We start from the raw sequence: 23602 nt of genomic DNA, 5'->3' as shown, positions 1-23602 counted from the left end.
AGACGGCGTAAGAATAACAGGGTCAAGCTGTGGAAGGGATGAGTGCGCTTATTCATGTGACCTAAGTTATTATAAAATTATCATAATTAATCTTGTGTGACGCAGCTGCGTTGAATAACGCATGACGTAAGCGTTCTTCTGTCCAATCGGAACTCGTCTTTTCCACAGCGTCACGCGGTTGGTCAGTAAACAGCATGGCGGCGTCCGTGCAGCGTTTCGGCGCAGCTGGGAGACACTTTATAAAGAATTTATTGAACACAACAGTCAGCAAGAGGGTGAGAGATTACAAACACAACATTAATATAATTTAAAATGTCGAAATATTGAAAATTAAGTCCTCGAAATCATTTAAAACAGCCAGGCTGAGACTGGGATGGACGCTGGTCTCAATGATGCAAACTTACATCATTCATAATATGAAGAGAAAAAAAAAAAGACTTAAACATTTAATTTTATTAACACTCAAATCCGTTTTGATATTTACCTTCAATAAGCTGCTTAGTAAATCATGAGTATGTAACATGCTTTAAAGTGTTGTCTGTGTGTGTTTCAGACTGGCTCCACTCAGGCGGTCAGTCACGTGGTTTTAAATGTACCTGAGACGAAGGTCACGACCCTTGATAACGGGCTCAGGGTGGCATCTGAAGACTCTGGCCTGTCCACATGCACGGTGAGTTAACCCTCTCATTTAAGTGAGCTTGAGATTTCAATATCAGCCAGGTGTCTGATGAATTTGATTATTACACAGTACACTCTAAAAATACAAAGGCAGTTTTATTAGGGTGTTTTTTTAAACAAAATTCTCAAACTGAGATATGTGGTGATGTCCCTTTTTTGAGGGAGGTGCCACACGGCAGTGTCTGATATAATGATACGAATAACAAAAGATCCAAACAATGTAGTTTATTTCATTGAAATGAGAGAAAATGTCATAATGTATTTGTTGCATATTATAGTGTCACATCTTGAAGTCGTCATGGAACTGAAGTTGCGCTAGTCTTTTCTTCCCTATTGTGATATCTTAGTGAAACGGCTTCTCAAACAAGAGAATTGATTGGATGGTTGTGGTTTGCTATTGGCTGATGTCATGTGAATGACAGGTTGCCCCGCCCTCGTCATCAGAGAAGAGATGTCGCTCCAAGAGGGAGAGGAAGTTATTTTGATGAAAGATTATTAAGGCACATGACTTTAAAAAAATAATGAAGAGCCCGGATAAATTATTTATAATACACACTGCAATATTCCATAAAAATAATTGTCAATTTTGTTTTCATACTAGTGAAGGAGTAGATTCAACATATTTATTTGTCATATACACAGTTATATACAGAATACAACTTGCAGCATGATTGGTCATGGTCAGCTACTTAGACTGTGAATTAAAATTGTAAATAATACAAATGGTTACACTATATTTTGATGGTCCCCTTTATTCTTTTGACTATAAGTAACGTTACACTTATGTCAACCAACTCTCGTTATGTCAACTAACTCTTTGTTACAGGTCAACTAACACTCATGTCAACTAACTTGTTACAGGTCAACTAACCCTCATGTCAACTAACTCTAACTTGTTACAGGTCAACTAACACTCGTTACATGTCAACTAACTCTTGTTGTTACATGTCAACTTCCTTTCGTTACAGGTCAACTAACACTCGTTACATGTCAACTAACACTCGTTGTTACAGGTCAACTAACACTCGTTACATGTCAACTACCTTTTGTTACATGTCAACTAACACTCGTTACAGGTCAACTAACACTCGTTACAGGTCAACTACCTTTTGTTACATGTCAACTAACACTCGTTACAGGTCAACTAACACTCGTTACAGGTCAACTAACTCTTGTTACAGGTCAACTAACTCTTGTTACAGGTCAACTAACACTCGTTACATGTCAACTAACACTCGTTACAGGTCAACTAACACTTGTTGTTACATGTCAACTAACACTCGTTACATGTCAACTAACACTCGTTACATGTCAACTAACACTTGTTACATGTCAACTAACACTCGTTGTTACATGTCAACTAACACTCGTTACAGGTCAACTAACTCTTGTTGTTACATGTCAACTAACACTCGTTACAGGTCAACTAACACTCGTTACAGGTCAACTAACTCTTGTTGTTACATGTCAACTAACACTCGTTACATGTCAACTAACACTCGTTACATGTCAACTAACACTTGTTACATATCAACTAACACTCGTTGTTACATGTCAACTAACACTCGTTACAGGTCAACTAACACTTGTTGTTACATGTCAACTAACACTCGTTACATGTCAACTAACACTTGTTACATGTCAACTAACACTCGTTGTTACATGTCAACTAACACTCGTTACAGGTCAACTAACTCTTGTTGTTACATGTCAACTAACACTCGTTACAGGTCAACTAACACTCGTTACAGGTCAACTAACACTCGTTACAGGTCAACTAACACTTGTTACATGTCAACTAACACTCGTTGTTACATGTCAACTAACACTCGTTACAGGTCAACTAACTCTTGTTGTTACATGTCAACTAACACTCGTTACAGGTCAACTAACACTCGTTACAGGTCAACTAACACTCGTTACAGGTCAACTAACACTTGTTACATGTCAACTAACACTCGTTGTTACATGTCAACTAACACTCGTTACAGGTCAACTAACTCTTGTTGTTACATGTCAACTAACACTCGTTACAGGTCAACTAACACTCGTTACAGGTCAACTAACACTCGTTACAGGTCAACTAACTCTTGTTGTTACATGTCAACTAACACTCGTTACAGGTCAACTAACACTTGTTACATGTCAACTAACACTCGTTGTTACATGTCAACTAACACTCGTTACAGGTCAACTAACTCTTGTTGTTACATTTCAACTAACACTCGTTACAGGTCAACTAACACTCGTTACAGGTCAACTAACTCTTGTTGTTACATGTCAACTTAACACTCGTTACAGGTCAACTAACACTCATTACAGGTCAACTAACTCTTGTTGTTACATGTCAACTAACACTCGTTACAGGTCAACTTGCTTTCGTTACAGGTCAACTAACACTCCTTACATGTCAACTAACACGTTACAGGTCAACTAACACGTTACAGGTCAACTACCTTTCGTTACATGTTAACTAACACTCGTTACATGTCAACTAACACTTGTTACATGTCAACTAACACTTGTTACATGTCAACTAACACTCGTTACAGGTCAACTAACACTTGTTACATGTCAACTAACACTCGTTGTTACAGGTCAACTAACACTTGTTACAGGTCAACTAACACTCGTTACAGGTCAACTAACTCTTGTTGTTACATGTCAACTAACACTCGTTACAGGTCAACTAACACTCGTTACAGGTCAACTAACACTCGTTACAGGTCAACTAACTCTTGTTGTTACATGTCAACTAACACTCGTTACAGGTCAACTTTCTTTCGTTACAGGTCAACTAACACTCCTTACATGTCAACTAACACGTTACAGGTCAACTACCTTTCGTTACATGTTAACTAACACTTGTTACATGTCAACTAACTCTTGTTACATGTCAACTAACTCTCATTGTTACATGTCAGCTAACATGTTACATGTCAACATGTAATTACAAAGTTACTTATAGTCAGCAGAATATCTAAATGGTAGTAGTGGAACATCAAAATAAAGTGTTACCCGACAAATATAACAAATAATAATGAAAAGGATTTTTGAGTAGGATTTAAAAACAAATCCTGTGAGGGCGAGGAAATATAAAATAATCATAATATCTAAATTCTAATCACATGATCCAGGTTGGTCTGTGGATTGATGCGGGGAGCCGGTATGAAAATGAGAGCAATAATGGAACGGCCCACTTCCTGGAGCACATGGCATTTAAGGTAAGAGAAATGATGAGTTGCAAAATTCTCTGTCTAAATATTAAAAACAGTTTAGTACAATTTAGTACAGAAATCATTGAATTGTTTCAGGGCACCAGGAAGAGGTCACAGCTCGACCTGGAACTGGAGATCGAGAATATGGGCGCTCATCTGAACGCTTACACCTCCCGAGAGCAGACGGTGTACTACGCTAAAGCTTTCTCCAAAGATCTTCCCCGAGGTAAACACCAAACACCAGCCCGTCGTGACATGCAGAACAGCATTATGGGTAATCTGTAAATCAGTCTTTGTTCCCAGCGGTGGAAATCCTGGCTGACATCATCCAGAACAGCACGCTGGGAGAAGCGGAGATCGAGCGAGAGCGTGGAGTTATTCTCAGAGAGATGCAGGAAGTGGAGACCAACCTACAGGAAGTGGTCTTCGATTACCTGCACGCTACAGCCTATCAGGAAACACCGCTCGGGAGAACCATCCTGGGCCCGTCGGAGAACATCAAGTATGTGTCACTAGTTTACACCTTCAATTAAGGTGTGAACAACAGGGTACAAATTTTAGATATCACCATACTTTCGCCAGTTGATTAAAATGAAAGGGGTCATCGGATGCAAAATTCACTTTTATATGGTGTTTGCATAAAAATGTGTCTTTGCAGATGATGTCATATTGCTCATGCTCCACCCACGACCACTGACGGACTGTCCCATATTAGCATATTTATGGAAAATGGGCATCTGATGACCCCTTTAAGACAAATGTTTTGCATTCCCAGTTTTCTGAAATCATGTGTACATATTCAAATTAGATTTATAATTTGCATAAATAATTTGCATACATTTCCATAACAGAAATCTGAACATTGGATAAAGACAGGATCAAAATTCTTGTTTCATTTTGTTGATAAATTAGAGTTAAAGGTTTTTACAGATTATGTGCTTTTGAGAATTTTATTAGTTTTTACTCTTTACATTTTCATTCATTTTTACTTCCGTTTTAGTTTTTATTTCCAGTTAGCAATTTGAGCTTTAACTTCAACTTACCAAGGCAACATTTCAAATTTTCGTTAAGTTTTTCTTTCTAATAAATTTCATTTGAATTCAGCCTTATTTCAGTAAACAAAAACCTTTTTAATAGTTTAACAGTAATAACCCTGCTTCTTACAGCTCATTGTTAGACCATTAGAGCATTTTCATTTAGACCAATTGTTTTCTGAAATGTAATGTTTAAATATGCAAGCAAGGCATTATATAACTATTTATGCGATAATTTGAATAATTTAGATCAATGATTTTCTGCAATGTTTAAATGCAAACAACGCATTACATAATTAAATATGCACAAATGAGCATAAATGTCCAGAAAAGATTGATGAACATTAGATAAAGACATGTTTAAAATAATTTTGATGACACGTTAGATTTTTTTAACTCTAATATGTCAAACATGTAAGGTTTTTGGGATTTCATTCTATCACTCCATAAATCAGAAAATATTGTCAGCAGCAAGAAAAATTTTTTCACTATGTTTTTAGAAATAAATTGTTATATAAATCAGGCGAATGATAAATGAACAAACATTTCTGTAAAAACCTTCAGAATACAGATAGGAATAAAACTGTACATTTTGGTGCATGTAAATGATTTCTGAAAACACTCACCGCCTTTATCTATTTGCATCTGTAGATTACATATCTTTAAAGTGCAATAAAATAAACACTTAAATGTGTATATTGGATGTTTTCTTTCCACTAATCTGAATGTTATGGAAGCAAAATAGCCCAAAATCTGACCAGGGCATGAAAAAACCCTTAAAACATTGTGAAGAATCTGATGTTCCTACATTTTGATTTCTTTTCTTTTTCAGAACTATAAATCGAGGGGATCTGGTCGAATACATTACAACACACTACAAGGGTCCACGAATTGTATTAGCTGCAGCCGGAGGTAAAGCAACAGAAACAGTGGCTGCGTCCCAATCACATACTCTCTTGAGTGGGTACTTGTGAATAAGTACTTTGCGAGCACTAAAAAAGTATGTTCTATATAGTATGAATGTGTGTATAATCTGGACGTACTATATTCGCCATGTTGTCGTCATTATGTGACCTACCAGTTGCTTCACTGCCATTCATAAACCCTCTCCCGTGGCCTCATGGGATAGTAAGATAGTCACACACTGTTTTTCACCCACTATATAGTAGGGAAGTATGTGATTTTGGATGCGGCCACTGTAGCTCAGCATCACTGAACATGTTCATGTAAGTCATTTCCTTTGGTTTAATTGTTGACATCGGTTACTGGCACAGATTGTGACCATTAGTAAGCCAGTATTGTGTTTCTGTCTTTAAGGAGTGTCACATAATGAGTTAATCGATTTGGCCAAGTTTCATTTTGGAAAGCTGCCGGCCAGATACAGTGGAGAGACTTTACTGCACTGCCATTTCACCGGGAGTGAGGTAAACACACCATTACATCATTATTTACACGAACAGAATTATAATTCAGATTAATGGTCTTTACACAGGTTATGTTTCGAACACTTTCACACATTGGGTCTCATTCATGAAACATTCGTAAATATACGAGTAAATATGTGAGTGATTTGCACGTAAAGAGACCTTCCCGCAAACTCTTCTCCTGATTCACAAATACTTCGTAAACGTCAGATGTGATAGTGAAATGTGTGTTAATGAATTCCAATCAGTCGTAAATGGGACGCGCGTGTACGCTCATTCTCAATTACCATAAATCCCGCCCATTAAATCCGACTGACAACTATATATGGGCATCATATTATGACACCAAACGAAGGATTTCAACATGTCTTCTCAAAAGCGAATGAAAAAGAGAAAATTCTCAGATGCAGAAATTGAAGTTTTATTATCAGAAGTTCATTCAAAACGCCACATTTTATTTTCAAGCATACATAGGACGTATCAGGTCCTAAAAAAAGGAAGCTTGGCAGCATTACAGATGCAGTTAATGGAGTTTCATCTGTTAATCGAACAGTCCCCAGAAGTGAAAAGAGTCCTAGCCCTATTGAAAGCAATTAATTATTTGATTAGTGTTCCGTTTGCAGATGCTATACTGGCTCTCATAATAAAAAAAATGTATGTAATTACTATATATAATATTTTTTCAAAATGCTGTGTAAATATGTACCCGATTAAGGTGAATTAAAATGCAGCCTATTAATGAGCAAAACGTTCGGATGTTAAACGCACTATTTACGCGTGGCTGGGAGCAGGTGTAGATTTCTTTCGTACCACATAACATTTGGAAAATACGAACATTTTAATGAATCCGAAAATTTACGCCAAAACCACTTTACACACGATTTGCACAAAAATTCGTTCTGCTCGTGTTTCATGAATGAGACCTATTGTCATGATTTACTGAAAATCATGATGTTAATGTTTATAATATCTTAATATCTTACTTCCTTATAGTGATTAGAGCTGGATAATTTATAGTTACATTTTGTGACATTCAAGCCGTTGAGATTTGCTATATAGTATATATCGCTTACGCTAGTATACTGTATATATACAGATAAAGTTACTAAAATAAAAAGATAAAATACTTATATATATATATATATATATATATATATATATATATATATATATATATATATATATATATCCAACTTTATATAAATTGCTGGGCGATAATATAATGACAAAAAGGCAGTTGAGATTTGAGTATGTGGAAAAAGTTGTATATAATATATATCTCCAATTTTTTATAGAGTTAGATAATACAGTTTATATTTTTGTGACGAAATAAACAAAATAATCAACAAAACAATCATGCAGCTTAGATTTTCTATATAGTATATATTGCTTTATTTGAGTACACTGTATGTATGTGGATAAAATTGGACATACTTGTACATTCTTTATAAACTTTATGTAAAGTTCTGGGTGATAATATAGTTATTTTGCAATGAAATAAAAAAAAAAGTGTAGTTGATATACTAATGTCACAATATTCCTCATTTAAATAATTCATACGCAAAATAAAGGGGCCTCGTTGAGTTAGTTAGTAGTAGGGCTGCACAATATATCGAAATTATCGAAATATCGCAAATGTATATATCGCAATATCCATATCGCAATAACTGGGGTCATGAACAAAAGACAAAGAGAAAATCTCTCACTCTCGGCTGAATAACTTTTGTAGCTTTAATAAGAATCAGTATATATTTAATTCATACAGTGAAAACTAAGCAGTGTTTTATTTTTACATTTGATTACAAAGTTTCTGTTGTTAAATTATCCTAATGTAGGATAACCTGAACCCCGTGGTTTACACTGTTAAAATAACACTTATGCTATTCTGATGCTACAGTGAAACACTGATGTTCACTTTCAGAAGTTGTAGGGATGTTTTCTTGTCACAAAAAGAATGAGAAACACGTATGTAGGTTATATAATTTTAAATATATTTTAAAGATTATTAAAGTTTATTTTACACACTTTAAAGGGATGGTTCGGAGTAAAATCAACCTAGGGTCCTTTGCACCATGACCTCGAGCCATTAATAAAGTTAGAGCTTATTTAGAGATATCAGCCGGATGGTTTAGTGCGGGCGCTAACGGATCCAATGATGTATCTGGTAAATTACCCCACTAATAATGCCCAGAATGGCACCAAACTTCTACAGTAGTACAAACAGGTTCTGTACTCATAAAACAAGGCATTGGAAAGTTTGTAAGTACATCAGGAGTTTATTTAATTAACACTTGCCTTACGGCTCATGCTCCCACTAACCTGGACGTCGAAGTCACTTCAGTGTGTTGAGAAAAGCCCGTAAAAGTCCTGCAGAAAGCGATGCATAAGGATGTATTGTAACGACGCCCAGTTCCAGGAATGCACTAATATTGTGTTGGTAGTACCAGTTTGCAACAATTATTAGTTAACACTAAGTTGCCAACACTTCGGAAAAAATTATAATTCGTCGTTACACTACATCCTTATGCATCGCTTTCTGCAGGACTTTTACGTGCTTTTCCTAAATCACTGAAGTTACGTCGGTGTCCGGGTTAGTGGTAGCATTAGCCATCAGGCAAGTGTTATTTAAATAAACTCCTGATGTACTTACAAACTTTCCAATGCCTCGTTTTATGAGTACAGAACCTGTTTGTACTACTGTAGAAGTTTGATATCATTCTGGGTAACTTTAATAATGTTTGACCAAGTGAAAAAAGGCTTCTGGGGGGTGTTTGGCTCGAGGTCATGGTGCAAAGAACCCTAGGTTTTTTTTACTCCGAACTCCTTTAAACATTATCGTATCGCATATCGAATATCGCATTATTTAGTGAGTTATCGCATATCGCATTTTTCTTCAATATCGTGCAGTCCTAGTTAGTAGTGTTGAAACTGGTGGTTATTGGTAACAACACACTGATCTAGCCGACCAATCAGAGCACAGTGTGCTTTTCAGAAGGAGGGGCTTCATAGAGACAGGAAGTAAACAGCGTTACTGACAGACTGGGAAGAGAGGAGCTGCAACAATGGAGAATATGAGGAAAATAATCAACATTCAAGCAGGAAAACCAGTTCTAGTAGAGAAACAACAACAATGCATAATAGGTCCTCTTTAAAAGACTTGCCTATGTGTTCTGCTCTTAATTCCTCACAGATTCGTGTCCGAGATGATAAGATGCCTCTGGCTCATATAGCCATTGCCGTTGAGGCTGTCGGCTGGTCACATCCAGACACTATTCCTCTAATGGTGGCAAATACGCTCATTGGGAACTGGGATCGGTCCCTCGGGGGCGGGATGGTAAGATGCTCTCACTAAACTCACTTTACACTGAAAAATCATGAAAGTCAACTAACCAGATTTCGTTTCCTCGTAGAACTTGTCTAGTAAACTGGCACAGGTGGCATGTCAGGGCAACTTGTGCCACAGTTTCCAGTCCTTCAACACTTGCTACACAGATACAGGTCTGTGGGGGCTTTACATGGTGTGCGAGCCGGGAACCGTCAACGAGATGATGCGCTTCACTCAGCTGGAATGGTGAGAGCTTGACGTTACTCGCCTTCTACGCTGAGCTGAAAGCACGGATGAGCAATTAACATACGGTTTGCTTTAGGATGTCTCTGTGTACGAGCGTGACTGAAAGCGAAGTGAGCCGAGCTAAAAACCTGCTGAAGACAAACATGCTGCTTCACTTGGACGGTTAGTGCAGCGTCACATAAATCACGAACGCTCATGTAGAGCTGTGGAGTCATGAAACTGAAGTTACGCTAGTCTTCTGTTCCCTACTGTGACGTACACTACTGGCCAAAAGTTTTAGATCGGTAAGATTTTTTATGTTTTTAAAAGACGCATCTTCTGCTCACCAAGGCTGCATTTATTTGATAAAAAACTATAAAAAAAACAGTATTATTGTGAAATATTATGACAATTTAAAATAACTGTTTTCTATTTTAATATATTTTAAACTGTAATTTATTCCTGTGATCAAAGCTGAATTTTCAGCATCATTACTCCAGTCTTCAGTGTCACATGATCCTTCAGAAATCACTCTAATATGATGATTTGATGCTCATTATTATTATCAATGTTGAAAACAGGTGTGTACAATTTTTTTTTCAAAATTCTTTGATGAATAAAGTTCAAAAGAACAGCATTTATTTAAAATAGAATATTTTCTAACATTATAAATGTCTTTCTGTAACTTTTGATCAGTTTAACTCATCCTTCATGAATAAAAGTATTGATTTATTTTATTTCTTTTCCCCAAAAATAGTTATAATTCTTACTGACCCCAAACTTTTGAACGGTAGTGTTTGTTACAAAAGCTTTAGATTTCAGATAAATGCTGTTCTTTTGAACTTTCTATTCATCATAGCATCATGAAATAAAAATGTAGAAAACTGTTTTCAAGATTGATAATAATCATAAATGTTTCTTGAGCATCAAATCATCATATTAGAGTGATTTCTGAAGGATCATGTGACACTGAAGACTGGAGTAATGATGCTGAAAATTCAGCTTTGATCACAGGAACAAATTACACTTTACTGTATATTCACATAGAAAACTGCTGATTTCAATTGTAATAATATTTCACAATATTACTGTTTTTGTTTGTATTTTTAATCAAATAAATGCAGCCTTGGTGAGCAGAAGATACTTCTTTTAAAAACATAAAAAATCTTACCGATCTAAAACTTTTGACCGGTAGTGTATATCTGAGTAAAACGGCCTCTGGAAGAAGAACAGATGTGGGCGGGGCTTGATTTTGTCTGTGGGGAATTGATTGGACGGTTGTGGTTTGCTATTGGCTGATCTCATGTGAGTGACAGGTTTAGCCCCGCCCTCGTCATCAGAGAAGAGATTTTGCTGCATAAGGGAGGGGAAGTTATTCTGATTCAAGAATATTATGAATTAGAAAAAAATAGATGTGCACGGATGAATCATTTATAATAATTACTGCAATAAGAAAGACCTGTCGATTTTGATTTCATAGTGACTTGATAATGTTTGTCTAGGATCCACTCCGATCTGTGAGGACATCGGGCGGCAGATGCTGTGTTACAGTCGCAGGATTCCTCTGCATGAGCTGGAGGCCAGGATAGATGTGAGTAAACAAACATGCTGATGTTTGACCCACATTTAAATGAGTTTCTAGAGAGTTCCCCGCTTTAACCCTATTCTGATGGGAATGGTTTCTCATTGGGATGTCTGTGAAATTACATTTGCACCTCAGAGATAAACAGTGGTGGAGGAGCGAGTTCTGTGATGCTCAGGGCCCTGTGAAATCAAGTTTATTTTTTCCCAAATTCATTTTGTATTTTTTCTGGATTCCTCTTAAATTTCTCAATTGTATTTAAGTAATCAAAAAGCATGTCTTATTAATTGAAGTCATGAAACTTTAGCAACAATCTATTAAAAGTTTTAAAAAAAATACATGTTTAGGGCCTCATGAAATACTTAATGTAAAAATAAATGTGTATATACTTTTTTTTATTTTATTTTTTAGTAATTTTACATACATGCCATAATAATGTGCCATTTCAAAAGTTTTTTTAACTTTAACAGAACCAGAACTTCTCTGACATCATAACATTATTGTAAACAGTTTCTAGCATTTTATATCGCAAAATGTACATTATTTTAAAAATATGAAAATGAGCAGAAATAATTTAATGCCAACTCTTTTTTTTATTTTACTGAAGGTAAACATTTGAGCCGGGCCACACTGCTGCTTGTTCAGCTAGTAAAATTATTAGTTGTGCTCGCCCTAATAATAATAATGTTTATAAGTGTTACTACATTTTAAAAATATTTAAGTAACCAATAAGGTTTCATTTGTTAACATTAGTTTACATCCACTAACAATAATCAAAACATCTAAATCATTTATTAGCTTCAGTTAGATCATTTCTACATTTACTAATACATTTTTGTAATGAAAAGTTGTATCTGTTAACATTCGTAAATGCACTGTGAACTAACATATAATAACAAAATAATTTTTAATGAACATTACCAAAAATTAGATGCTGTAAAAATATTGCTCATAATTAGTTTAACTAATGCATCCTCTAATGTTAACAAATGAGACCTTATTACAAAGTGTTGTATTGCATACCATAATAATGTCCCATTACAAAAGTTTGTGACTTAATAGCTACCACTCATTATTACTGTAAACTGTTTCCATTTCACTCATAAGTGTTCATATTTAAAATGTGCACATTACTGCGACACGCAACAGTTAGCGTCCAGTGCTTGCCAGTGGTCAAAAAGGATTTACAAAACTACTTTTTGATAGTTTCCTTTTAAACTGGAATTTTGATTTTAGAACGCAAATAAATTGACACACCTTGATGTTCGTCAAAAAAAAAAAAAAAAAAAATTAATTCACCTTATTGTCCCCATGAGAAACAATGACTGTCCAAATAGGGCTTCAGTTCAGGGTGTGTTCACACGTGGCATGTTTGGTTGAATTAAAACGAACTCTTGTGCGATTGCTCTGTTAGTGCGGTTCATTTGAATAAGTGTGAACGCTTCCATCCGGACCCTGGTGCACCAAACAAGCGGAGCAAACACATGTAAACGAACCAAAAACAGGACATGATGTCACAAGATGGACCCTAAAAAGCACAGAAGGCTCAAGCATACCTGTTTTTCCTCATCATAGTCATGATGTTGTTCATCACAGGCATCAGAACCACGTCTCCTCACTGCAGATCTTCGTTTGTGTGTGTGATGGAGAGATTCCTGCCGCTGTTTTCACTCCTTTACACACTTTATAAGCTCTTCACAAGTTCTCAGCTGGTCAGAATACCCCCTCACATGTAGCTACGCACATACAACGAGTGCATTTAGCCCAGAACACATCACTGTTTTGGATGTTTGGTCGCAAAATATACGTCATAAAAGACGACCAATCAGGTTGTGAACGTATCCCTATGTCCTTTAGGTTCGGTGTTAAAAATGCCAATGTGAACGCTAAGCGGACCAGGAGGAAATATATTTATTTTTGTCCGAACACACCCTAAGTCTTAATGCTTCTGTCCTCAGGCCATAGACGCCACAACCATCAAGGACGTGTGTATGAAGTATATCTACAATAAAGCTCCTGCTATAGCAGCTGTTGGTGAGTATCCACCTTTACTCTGTTATGATGAAATATTTTATACTTCCCCCTAATTAAACACACCTGACTCAACTCATCAGCTCGTTAGTAGAGACTCCAGGAGCCGGTTGCGTGTAAACAGTGGCTGCGTCCCAAGTCGCATACTTCCTTACTATATAGTAGGTGAAAAACAGTACGAAAGAGTATGTCCGATTTCACAGTACTCATTTAAAAAATAATTGTAAAAAAATCGGCAAAAAGTACCCGGATGACCTATTACTTCCGGTGAGATTCTGAAGTGAAATACGATGAACACTTTACTATCCCATGAGGCCACGGGAGAGGGTTTGTGAATGGCAGTGAAGCCATATAGCGAATATAGTACGAGTATAGCACACATATAGAACATACTTTTTTAGTGCTCGCAAAGTACTTATTCACAAAAAGTACCACTCAAGAGTATGTAGGCGCGTTTCCATTACAGATTTGCACAAAACTTTTGAGATTTTTCTTTTTCTAAATCTCAACAAAAAACTATTGCAAATTGACGCCGTTTCCATTAACTGATGTTATGCGACTAAAACTGAATTTGTTTCCTCTTGCAATAATCATTCCAGAAATCATGGCGATGGATGTTAGTAGATTTATGTATATCCCAGCCACTGCACTGGCCATTATTATTAATGGAAGGAGACGTATGCGTGTTTTCCAATCATTAATGGTGAGGAACGACCCTTATACTGAGAGCGGCTCATATGAGGAGTTTCTGGGTGTTACTCCCTCAGTTCTGCTTCGAGGTCTTGATTGTGGCATTTATTTGAGGTTTAGAATCCATTATTCCTGTCATTCTTTTGTCTTTTATGAGTTTAATAAAGAGCTCTGTCTCGTATTCTGTCCAAACACACCGTCAGGTGACCTGTAAATGCGCAAAAACTGTTTCCAATGCAGTTTTGCAAAATATTTATTTTTCGAATTGCCTGAAAAACCTCCTCATGCGAGCGGAAAAACTTTTTTGCGATTAAATGGGAGTTTTTGCAAAATTGACGTGTTTCCATTGGGTGTATTCTCAATTCACACAATTTGAAGGGTAATGGAAACGCAGCTTGTGATTTCGGACGCAGCCTGTCTTAATAACTAGTCTGACTAACTAGCAGTTAGTTAGCACTAATCAGTTTTACTTTTTGGATTCAAATTAGACCACTTTACCTTTTTATGTAACTGACTTAAAGTTATGACCAGAAAAATAAAATAAAAAATAAGGCCTGGTTTCACAGACAGGGCTTAGATTAAGCCAGGATTAGGCCTCAGTTTAATTAGGGCATTTAAAATGGCTTTTATTAACGTGTCCTTGTGACAAAACAATGGCACTCACATTTTAAGATGTGCTTTCAGTTAAAACAGCCTGAACATGCATTTTTACTGGGAGACTTAAGCCTCGTCTATGAAACCGTCCGGTTGCATAAACTGCTTCAAGTCAGTTACATAAAAACGTAGATTGGTCTAATTTGATACTATAAAGCAAGACGGATTCCTCCTTGCTAACCGCTAGTTGCTCATACTACAGTAGTCAACATTTGAAGTGGATCAAAAAAGGTCAAAGTTGTCAAATTCACGTCTAACTTTGATGAAAGGTTTTGATCCACTTCAAATGTTGACTACTGTATTACTTAAGACACAGTCTTACCATAATGTCTGTGTTTATGCTAACTGGCCCCGTCGAGGGTCGATGTAATGCTAGAACAAGCCACAGGACCTGAAATAGGTGTCAGATTAGATGACCGGAGTTGAGAAGCGCTGCTCTAAATGACTGATAACGAACACTTCTTGATGTTTGCAGGTCCGATCGAGCAGCTTCCAGACTATAACCGGATCCGCAGTGGCATGTACTGGTTACGGCCGTGAGGACGGAGAAGGGAACCAGTACGCCGTCTGCAATATTAACTAAGTTACAAAAACAAGAGAACTTACTGTGCTTTTTTTTCCATGTTTATTTTATTATAAAATAAAGAACAACACAATAAAGTTAAAAGACCACATTCTGTGTGAGTGTATGTGTGTTTTCTTTCCCTGTGGCACGTTTGTCATTTCTTGTTTTTAGCAGAGACCTGCTCCTGGGCGGCTTTCTTAGCCTTGATCATCTCCACCAACTCCTGGAGACACACACACACACATTTGCATTAATGCTTTTTTTTTGTTATTATTTGTTCTGTGTATCAATGCTATAGCAATCAGCCTGCATTATGATAATAAACTTGAATTATAATAAGTGTTACAAATTTAAGATTCATATAATATACAGATGATATAATTAATAGTATTAAGATGTTTTAATTTTATTAATAAACATTTTCATTTGTTCTGGATAATGATACTTTGGCATTCAGCTTGCAATATTATAATATTAATTTATTTTATTCAGATATTTTAAATTGTATTGTTGTTAACCATATTAAATAATTATTTAAAAAAGTCTTATTTAATTGCTTGGCACCTTATTCCACCTCTAATATTTGTTATTGTTTTTTTTGTCATTTGTTTAATACAAATAATTTTGCATTATTGCTTTTTTTTGTTTTGTTTTGCGTGTGTATCAATGCTATAGCAATCAGCTTGCATTATTATAATAAAAGTGGTACAAAAATTATAACATACAGATAATGTAATTAGTATTATATTTAGATATTTTAAATTTTATTAATAAAAAACATTTTCATTTGTTCTGGATAATGATACTTTGGCATTCAGCTTGCAATGTAATAAGATAATATTAATTTATTTTATTCAGATATTTTAAATTGTATTATTGTTAATTATTTAAAAATATTTTATTTGATTGCTTGGCACCTTGTTCCATCTCTAATATTTGTTACTGTTTTTTTTTGTCATTTGTTTAATACTAGTGTGTAATGCTTTTTTCAATAAACTTGCATTATAAGAAGAGTGTCTCACAGATTTTATATATGCTGTATATAATATTTTTAGTAGTAGTATTTATTCAAAAGAAAACATTTTATTAATTACTTGGTAGCTTCTAATTCTAGCTTATTAATATGTTATTGCTCATTTCTTTTTCTTGTCATTATTTCTGACCCTGGATCACGTCACCAGTCACATGTCGCACGGGTATATTTGTGGCAATAGCCAACAATACATTGTACGGGTCAAAATTATTGATTTTTCTTTTATGCCAAAAATCATGAGGATATTAAGTAAAGATCATGTTCCATGAAGATATTTAGTAAATATACTACTGTAAATATATAAAACATTTAGTTTTGTGAGTGAATGCAGCACAATCGCCAACATAAATGCACAACTTTAAAGGAGATTTTCTCAGTGTTTTGATTTTTTTGCACCCTCAGATTCCAGATTTTCAATAGTTGTATCTCGAACCAAATATTGTCATATCCTAACAAACCATACATCAATGGAAAGCTTATTTATTCAGCTTTCAGATGATGTATACATCTCAATTTAAAAAAAAATTACCCATGTGACTGGTTTTGTGGTCCAGGGTCACATTTGTGTAAAAAAATTAATTGTCTGAAGAGTCAAGCCAAAAAAGCCTTACTTTGTATCTCTTCATGCAGTCCTTCTTGGAGCGTCCGGGCACCGCGGCGGAGATCTTCTCCCAGCGCTCGGGGGTGTTCACCGGGTAGGTCTTCAGAGCCTGTTCCAGAAGCTTCTGCTCCTCTGTGGTCCAGGGGGCGGAGTTGGACTCGGGCGCTGCCGGACACAGTGGGAGAAGAGCTGATGTCGTAACGCTCAACTGGTTCTGCAGTGTGTAAAACTGTGTCCACTTACCGTCAAATCTCTCTGATGGCACAGCGTTGTCTACAGTGGGAGGAACGAATGAATGCTCCTTCTTAAACTTCTCGAAGGCCTTTCGGTTAATCTCATCTTTCTGGTGAGGATCTGTCACAAATTAAAGAGGACATATTATGCTTTTTTACATCATCTTTTTATTAGTGTGTAATGTTGCCGTTTAAGCAAAAAGTCCCTCCAGAGGGACTTCGCTATATCAGTGTCAGTGTTTCTGAACTCCTGAAACGCCTCCATTGTAGTCTTGAGTTTCTTCCGGGAATGAACACGTCACAATATTCCTCATTATAATAATTCATACGCAGAATAAAGGGGCGGGGCCTGGTTGAGTTAGTAGTGTGTTAAACTGGCGGTTATGGAAAGGGGCGGGACATTTCCCAAACACACTCGATGCGCTCGACCAATCACAACACACTGCTCCAGCCGACCAATCAGAGCACAGTGTGCTTTCAGAAGGAGGGGCTTCATAGAGACAGGAAGTAAACAGAGCGTTACTGACAGACTGGGGAGAGAGGAGCCGCAACAATGGAGAATATGAGGAAAATACTCAACATTCAAGCAGGAAAACCTGTTCTAGAAGAGAAATAACATCAAACTTTCGTAAAAGGGTAGAATATGACCTCGTTAAGCAAATTAAGTATACTTCAAGCCCATAAAACACAAACAAGTGTGTTACCTACCAAGTTTCTGCAGTGTTTTTGCTTTATTAATGACGTCTTTGGCGGTTCTCTTCGCCCCGCTGCTGGAGTGCTGGTTCATGTAGTTGGCGATCACCTCCCACCTAACCAATCACAGCACACCTCAGTCAGGAACACCGGGATCATCCGCACGGTCTGCGATACGGCAGGTTTGCATGGAGACTCACCTGGCGTTGGTTCCGGCGGGAAACAGGTTGACGGCTTTGATGAGCAGCTGCAGATCTTCCTCATTCCAGCCTCTGTTGTTGAGTCCTCCTCCTCCTCCGCTGGCGTGTTCAGCGCTGCGAGACGCTTGCTGAGCCTGGATCTCCGCCTCCTTCTCCTTCTGCAGCTGAACGTTCACCTCCTGCACCTGCGCGCACACACACACACACACACACACACACACACTCGGCGCTTGAACCAGGAGGACCTCAGGAAAACAGCACCATTCAGAAGTTTGGGGTCCAGAAGACTTTTTCCCAAAATAAATTTATACTTTATTTAGATGGTAATTTATAAAAAAGAAATGGCAGTAAGACTTTAGCAAGAGTCGGTATTTCAGATATTATAATAATAAGCTATTTTTAATTTGATTATTATTGATTATTATTAGTAGTAGTAGTATTTGTATAAAGTAGTACTGTTTTATATTTATAAAGGTCTTTTTAACATCCTATTCCTCCAAAATATGAAGCAGCATAACAGTTTTCAACATTGATAATAATCATAAATGTTTCTTGAGCATCAAATCATCATATTAGAGTGATTTCTGAAGGATCATGTGACACTGAAGACTGGAGTAATGATGCTGAAAATTCAGCTTTGATCACAGAAATAAATTACAGTTTAATATATATTCACATAGAAAACAGCTGATTTACACTAATATTTCAGTGTTTTTACTGTATTTTTGATCAAATAAATGCAGCCTTGGTGAACAGAAGAGACTTCTTTCAGAAACATTAAAAAAATCGTACCGACCCAAACTCTTGTGTATGGAGGCTTGTTTCCGCCACAAAATAAAACATTTTAAAATATAATTGCGACTTTTTATCTCACAATTGCGAGTTTATATCTCGCAATTCTGACATCTTTTCTCAGAATTGTGAGATATAAAGTCCATTTCTAAGAAAAAAAAAAAAAAAGAGTTTTTTTTTTACCTCATAATAGTTTATATCTCACAATTCTGACTTTATAACACGCAATTGCGACTTGATTTCTCAGAATTGCGACTTGATTTCTCAGAATTGCGACTTGATTTCTCAGAATTGCGACTTGATTTCTCAGAATTGCGACTTGATTTCTCAGAATTGCGACTTGATTTCTCAGAATTGCGACTTGATTTCTCAGAATTGCGACTTGATTTCTCAGAATTGCGACTTGATTTCTCAGAATTGCGACTTGATTTCTCAGAATTGCGACTTGATTTCTCAGAATTGCGACTTGATTTCTCAGAATTGCGACTTGATTTCTCAGAATTGCGACTTGATTTCTCAGAATTGCGACTTGATTTCTCAGAATTGCGACTTGATTTCTCAGAATTGCGACTTGATTTCTCAGAATTGCGACTTGATTTCTCAGAATTGCGACTTGATTTCTCAGAATTGCGACTTGATTTCTCAGAATTGCGACTTGATTTCTCAGAATTGCGACTTGATTTCTCAGAATTGCGACTTGATTTCTCAGAATTGCGACTTGATTTCTCAGAATTGCGACTTGATTTCTCAGAATTGCGACTTGATTTCTCAGAATTGCGACTTGATTTCTCAGAATTGCGACTTGATTTCTCAGAATTGCGACTTGATTTCTCAGAATTGCGACTTGATTTCTCAGAATTGCGACTTGATTTCTCAGAATTGCGACTTGATTTCTCAGAATTGCGACTTGATTTCTCAGAATTGCGACTTGATTTCTCAGAATTGCGACTTGATTTCTCAGAATTGCGACTTGATTTCTCAGAATTGCGACTTGATTTCTCAGAATTGCGACTTGATTTCTCAGAATTGCGACTTGATTTCTCAGAATTGCGACTTGATATCTCAGAATTGCGACTTGATATCTCAGAATTGCGACTTGATATATCGCAATTGTGAGAAAAAAAGTCCGAATTGTGAGATAAAAAGTCGCAATTATTATTATTTATTTATTATTCAGTGGCGGAAACAAGCTTCCATACTTGTGTGTATATGCACAGATTAATTGCTGACAACAAAATCAACATGCATGAAGTAAACAGACGTGTTCCTCTCACCTGTTTCTCCAGCGCTGCTTTACTCTGTTCTTTATCCCCAGAGGACAACGCTTCATTCAGAGTCTGCAAACTACAAATGATACCCCAAAAAAATACAATTATTCTCCTACATTTCAATAAAAAAGGTGTTAAATGACATTATATTTAAAGGCTTTCCAGCAAACAGTTTTCACAACACGACTCCTTCACCTGGTCAGTTCTAACCGGTCGCACAGTTTCTCCACTTCCTCCATCATCCTCACGCTGTCGGCTTCATTATCTGTGAAGTAGTTTTGTGTCTGAGAGAAACAGAGAGAGAGATGGAGATGAATGGCTGACAGAGAGCTGAAATGACAGTAACCTTGTTTCCATTACCCTTCAAATTGCGCAAATTGAAATTGCGCACTGAAAATACGCCCAATGGAAACGTCAATTTCGCAAAAACTCCCATATAATCGCAAAAAAGTTTTACGCTCACATGAGGGTTTTTTTCAGGCAATTCGAAAAAGGAATATTTCGCAAAACTGCAATGGAAACAGTTTTTTGCGCATTTACAGTCACCTGACGTCGATGGAGCGGTGTGTTTGGACAGAAGACGAGACATTAAACTCATAAAAGACAGACGGATTACAGGAATACTGGATTCTAAACCACAAATAAATGCCACAATCAAGAGCTTGAAGCAGATTTGAGGGAGAAACACCCAGAAACTCCTCATATGTGCCACTCCCAGTATAAGGGGCTTTCCTTGCCATTAAAGGCAAATTTCACCGCTGGAAAGATGAATGTGTATTTAAATTGGGTCATTTATGTAGTAGAAATGTGAAGTTATTTTAGAAGTTGGTGCCTTCTAGACTGAGAAAAGCCAGAAAATGTATTTTTGGCTCATGTGGATGAAAGACTACAACTCCCAGAATGCACTTGCTTCGCTGCCCTACGAGGACACTCCCAAGCCACGCCTCCCGGTTACAGAGGGCAGTATCTGGAGAAATGATACAACTAGGCTACTAGTCGACTCGAAACTGAAAAGATGGCGTTTTATGGTGAGATCCCCCTATGGGCGGGTTGAAGACATGCGGGACGAGCTCCTCCTACTGTCTCTCGCCTCTGGACAGAAAAGCCTCTGATGAGCTAAATGACGATTTTTGCGTCATCTGAGGTTTTTTTCCAGACACACAATACAGAAATCTCTCGTCTCAGGGGACATGAGGGAGGGAAGCACGGCCACTCGAAAATACTACCGGGTTTCTACTGATACAAAGCTTAATGCTAATCGGTGAAGAATCCCTTTGAAGCTTGAATAAACGCCTACATCTCCTTCGACTAAGAATAATGGCTAGTGCAGTGGCTGGGATACATGTAAACCCACTCCAACATCGGTTGCCATACTTATTGAAATGAATTATCGTGAGAGGATTCAGTCACATTACATCAGTTAATGGGAACGCCGTCCTTTCGCAATAGTTTTTTAGCGACATTTACAAAATATCGCAAAAGTTGTGTGTAAATCTGCGATAGAAGTGCATCTAGAGAGAAGCAGGGACGGTTTCATGCCTTGCACGTGTTCCTGAGCTTCTGCCGCTCTTTCTTGAAGGCCTTCTTCTGCGCTTCCTTCTCTTTCTTGGCCTGTTGTGCCGCCTGTCGAGCCGTCTCCTCTTCCTTCTCCTTCAGCATTCGAGCCGCTGTCGCCTCGGCCTGACGCGCCTGCAGAGACACACACCACACACACACACACACACACACACACACACACACCACACACACACACACACACACGCAGGCAAAGACAGCATTACAGCAAAAATCACATTACATATTTTTGGTATTTGACTTGTGATAGTATTTTGATTTTCTCTTGCTATTTAGTTTGATTTTATTTGTGAAACTAGTTTACTGCTTTTGCTTGTATTTACTGTATCCGATGTTGTAAAGCACGTTGGTCAGCAGCTGCTGTTTTAATGGTGCTATATACATAAACCAAACTTGAGATGATTTCTGACGACAGGGTTGCTGATTGCAAACAAGTATATTTTCATGGAAGTGATAAATATTGCAGTTGAAATTAATCTTACAGTATGTGCACTTACAGTGAAGCACTAAGTCATGTAAAGTAACTATATATATATAACTAGCCTTAACATGGGGTCAGCTTAGGTTTAGTTAATTAATTAATACCTAGTTATTGTAATTACTATGGCAAGTACATAGTATGTACAACAGGAATGTAAAATAAACTTAAAGTATTAATATATAAATTTACTCAATTCACTCCAAAATATTTGGAAACAGAACATTTGCAACTATTAACAGAAAAAAAAAAATCCCATGGTTATTGGTCAGGTGTAAATATTATAAACATATGAGTGCGTGTGTGTGTGTATATACATATATATACACACAGTGGTCAACATTTGAAGTCTATCTATCTATCTATCTATCTATCTATCTATATCTCCATCTATATCTCCATCTATATCTCCATCTATATCTCCATCTATATCTCCATCTATATCTCCATCTATATCTCCATCTATATCTCCATCTATATCTCCATCTATATCTCCATCTCTCTCTCTCTCATCTCTCTCTCTCTCTCATCTCTCTCTCTCTCTCTCTCTCTCTATCTATCTATCATCTCTCTATCTATATCTCCATCTCTCTCTCTCTCTCTCTCTCATCTCTCTATCTCTCTCTCTCTCTATCTATCTATCATCTCTCTATCTATATCTCCATCTCTCTCTCTCTCTCTCCATCTCTCCCTCCCTCTCTCTCTCTCCCTCCCTCCCCCTCCCTCCCTCCCTCCCTCCCTCCCTCTCTCTCTCTCCCTCTCATCTCTCTCCCTCTCATCTCTCTCTCTCTATCATCTCTCTATCTATCCATCTCTATCTATCCATCTCTATCTATCCATCTCTATCTATCCATCTCTATCTATCCATCTCTATCTATCCATCTCTATCTATCCATCTCTATCTATCCATCCATCCATCCATCTATCTATCTATCTATCCATCCATCCATCCATCCATCCATCTATCCATCTATCTATCCACACACATAATACTTAGTGATGAGCAAAATACTTTGCTTAAATGTGTGGTTAGTAACGGCTACAGCAAAGCACACTAATTAAAGTGACTAAAATGATCACAAAGTAAAAAATGAAAAAGTTCTGTCATTTGAAACAGGAAGTGTTCAGTGGGACTGACCCGCTCCTTCTCCTCCTGCTCCCGCTTCTTCGCCTCGGCTTTGGCCTTCTTCTCCGACTCTTTCCTGGCTTTCTCCTCCTCTTTGAATTTCTTGATTCGCGGGTCGCAGTTGTAGGCGGTGTCTGCAACACACACACACACACTCAGACAGCCGCTCACAGCGAG

General features: G+C 37.1%; 2 protein-coding genes across 2 annotated transcripts in view; one reads left to right on the top strand and one right to left on the bottom strand.

Annotated features, from left to right (window-relative positions):
- Nucleotides 1–15538, top strand: pmpcb (peptidase, mitochondrial processing subunit beta). The gene is made up of 13 exons (XM_084111698.1): nucleotides 1–275; nucleotides 554–670; nucleotides 3816–3902; nucleotides 3993–4122; nucleotides 4200–4398; nucleotides 5763–5842; nucleotides 6248–6354; nucleotides 9545–9688; nucleotides 9765–9925; nucleotides 10002–10087; nucleotides 11407–11495; nucleotides 13445–13520; nucleotides 15337–15538. The coding sequence occupies exons 1-13, from the start codon at nucleotides 195–197 to the stop codon at nucleotides 15399–15401; spliced, it is 1422 nt and encodes a 473-aa protein (XP_083967824.1). The 5' UTR covers nucleotides 1–194; the 3' UTR covers nucleotides 15402–15538.
- dnajc2 (DnaJ (Hsp40) homolog, subfamily C, member 2) overlaps nucleotides 15473–23602 on the bottom strand; it is a 12560-nt gene continuing 4430 nt past the window's right edge. Inside the window, exons 9-17 of the mRNA XM_084111697.1 lie at nucleotides 23438–23559; nucleotides 21786–21935; nucleotides 20442–20530; nucleotides 20253–20322; nucleotides 18187–18371; nucleotides 18002–18102; nucleotides 17304–17414; nucleotides 17071–17225; nucleotides 15473–15649 (exon numbers count right to left, since the gene is read on the bottom strand). Coding sequence (XP_083967823.1) covers nucleotides 15581–15649; nucleotides 17071–17225; nucleotides 17304–17414; nucleotides 18002–18102; nucleotides 18187–18371; nucleotides 20253–20322; nucleotides 20442–20530; nucleotides 21786–21935; nucleotides 23438–23559 — 1052 coding nt within the window. The 3' untranslated portion in view covers nucleotides 15473–15580. The remainder of the gene's footprint in view (nucleotides 15650–17070; nucleotides 17226–17303; nucleotides 17415–18001; nucleotides 18103–18186; nucleotides 18372–20252; nucleotides 20323–20441; nucleotides 20531–21785; nucleotides 21936–23437; nucleotides 23560–23602) is intronic.

Source organism: Abramis brama (genome assembly GCF_963993115.1).
Source record: "Abramis brama genome assembly, chromosome: 4".
NCBI classification, from domain to species: Eukaryota; Metazoa; Chordata; class Actinopteri; order Cypriniformes; family Leuciscidae; genus Abramis; species Abramis brama.
The sequence above is the reverse complement of the archived record's forward strand: the minus strand, read 5'-3'. Positions and strand labels throughout refer to the sequence as shown.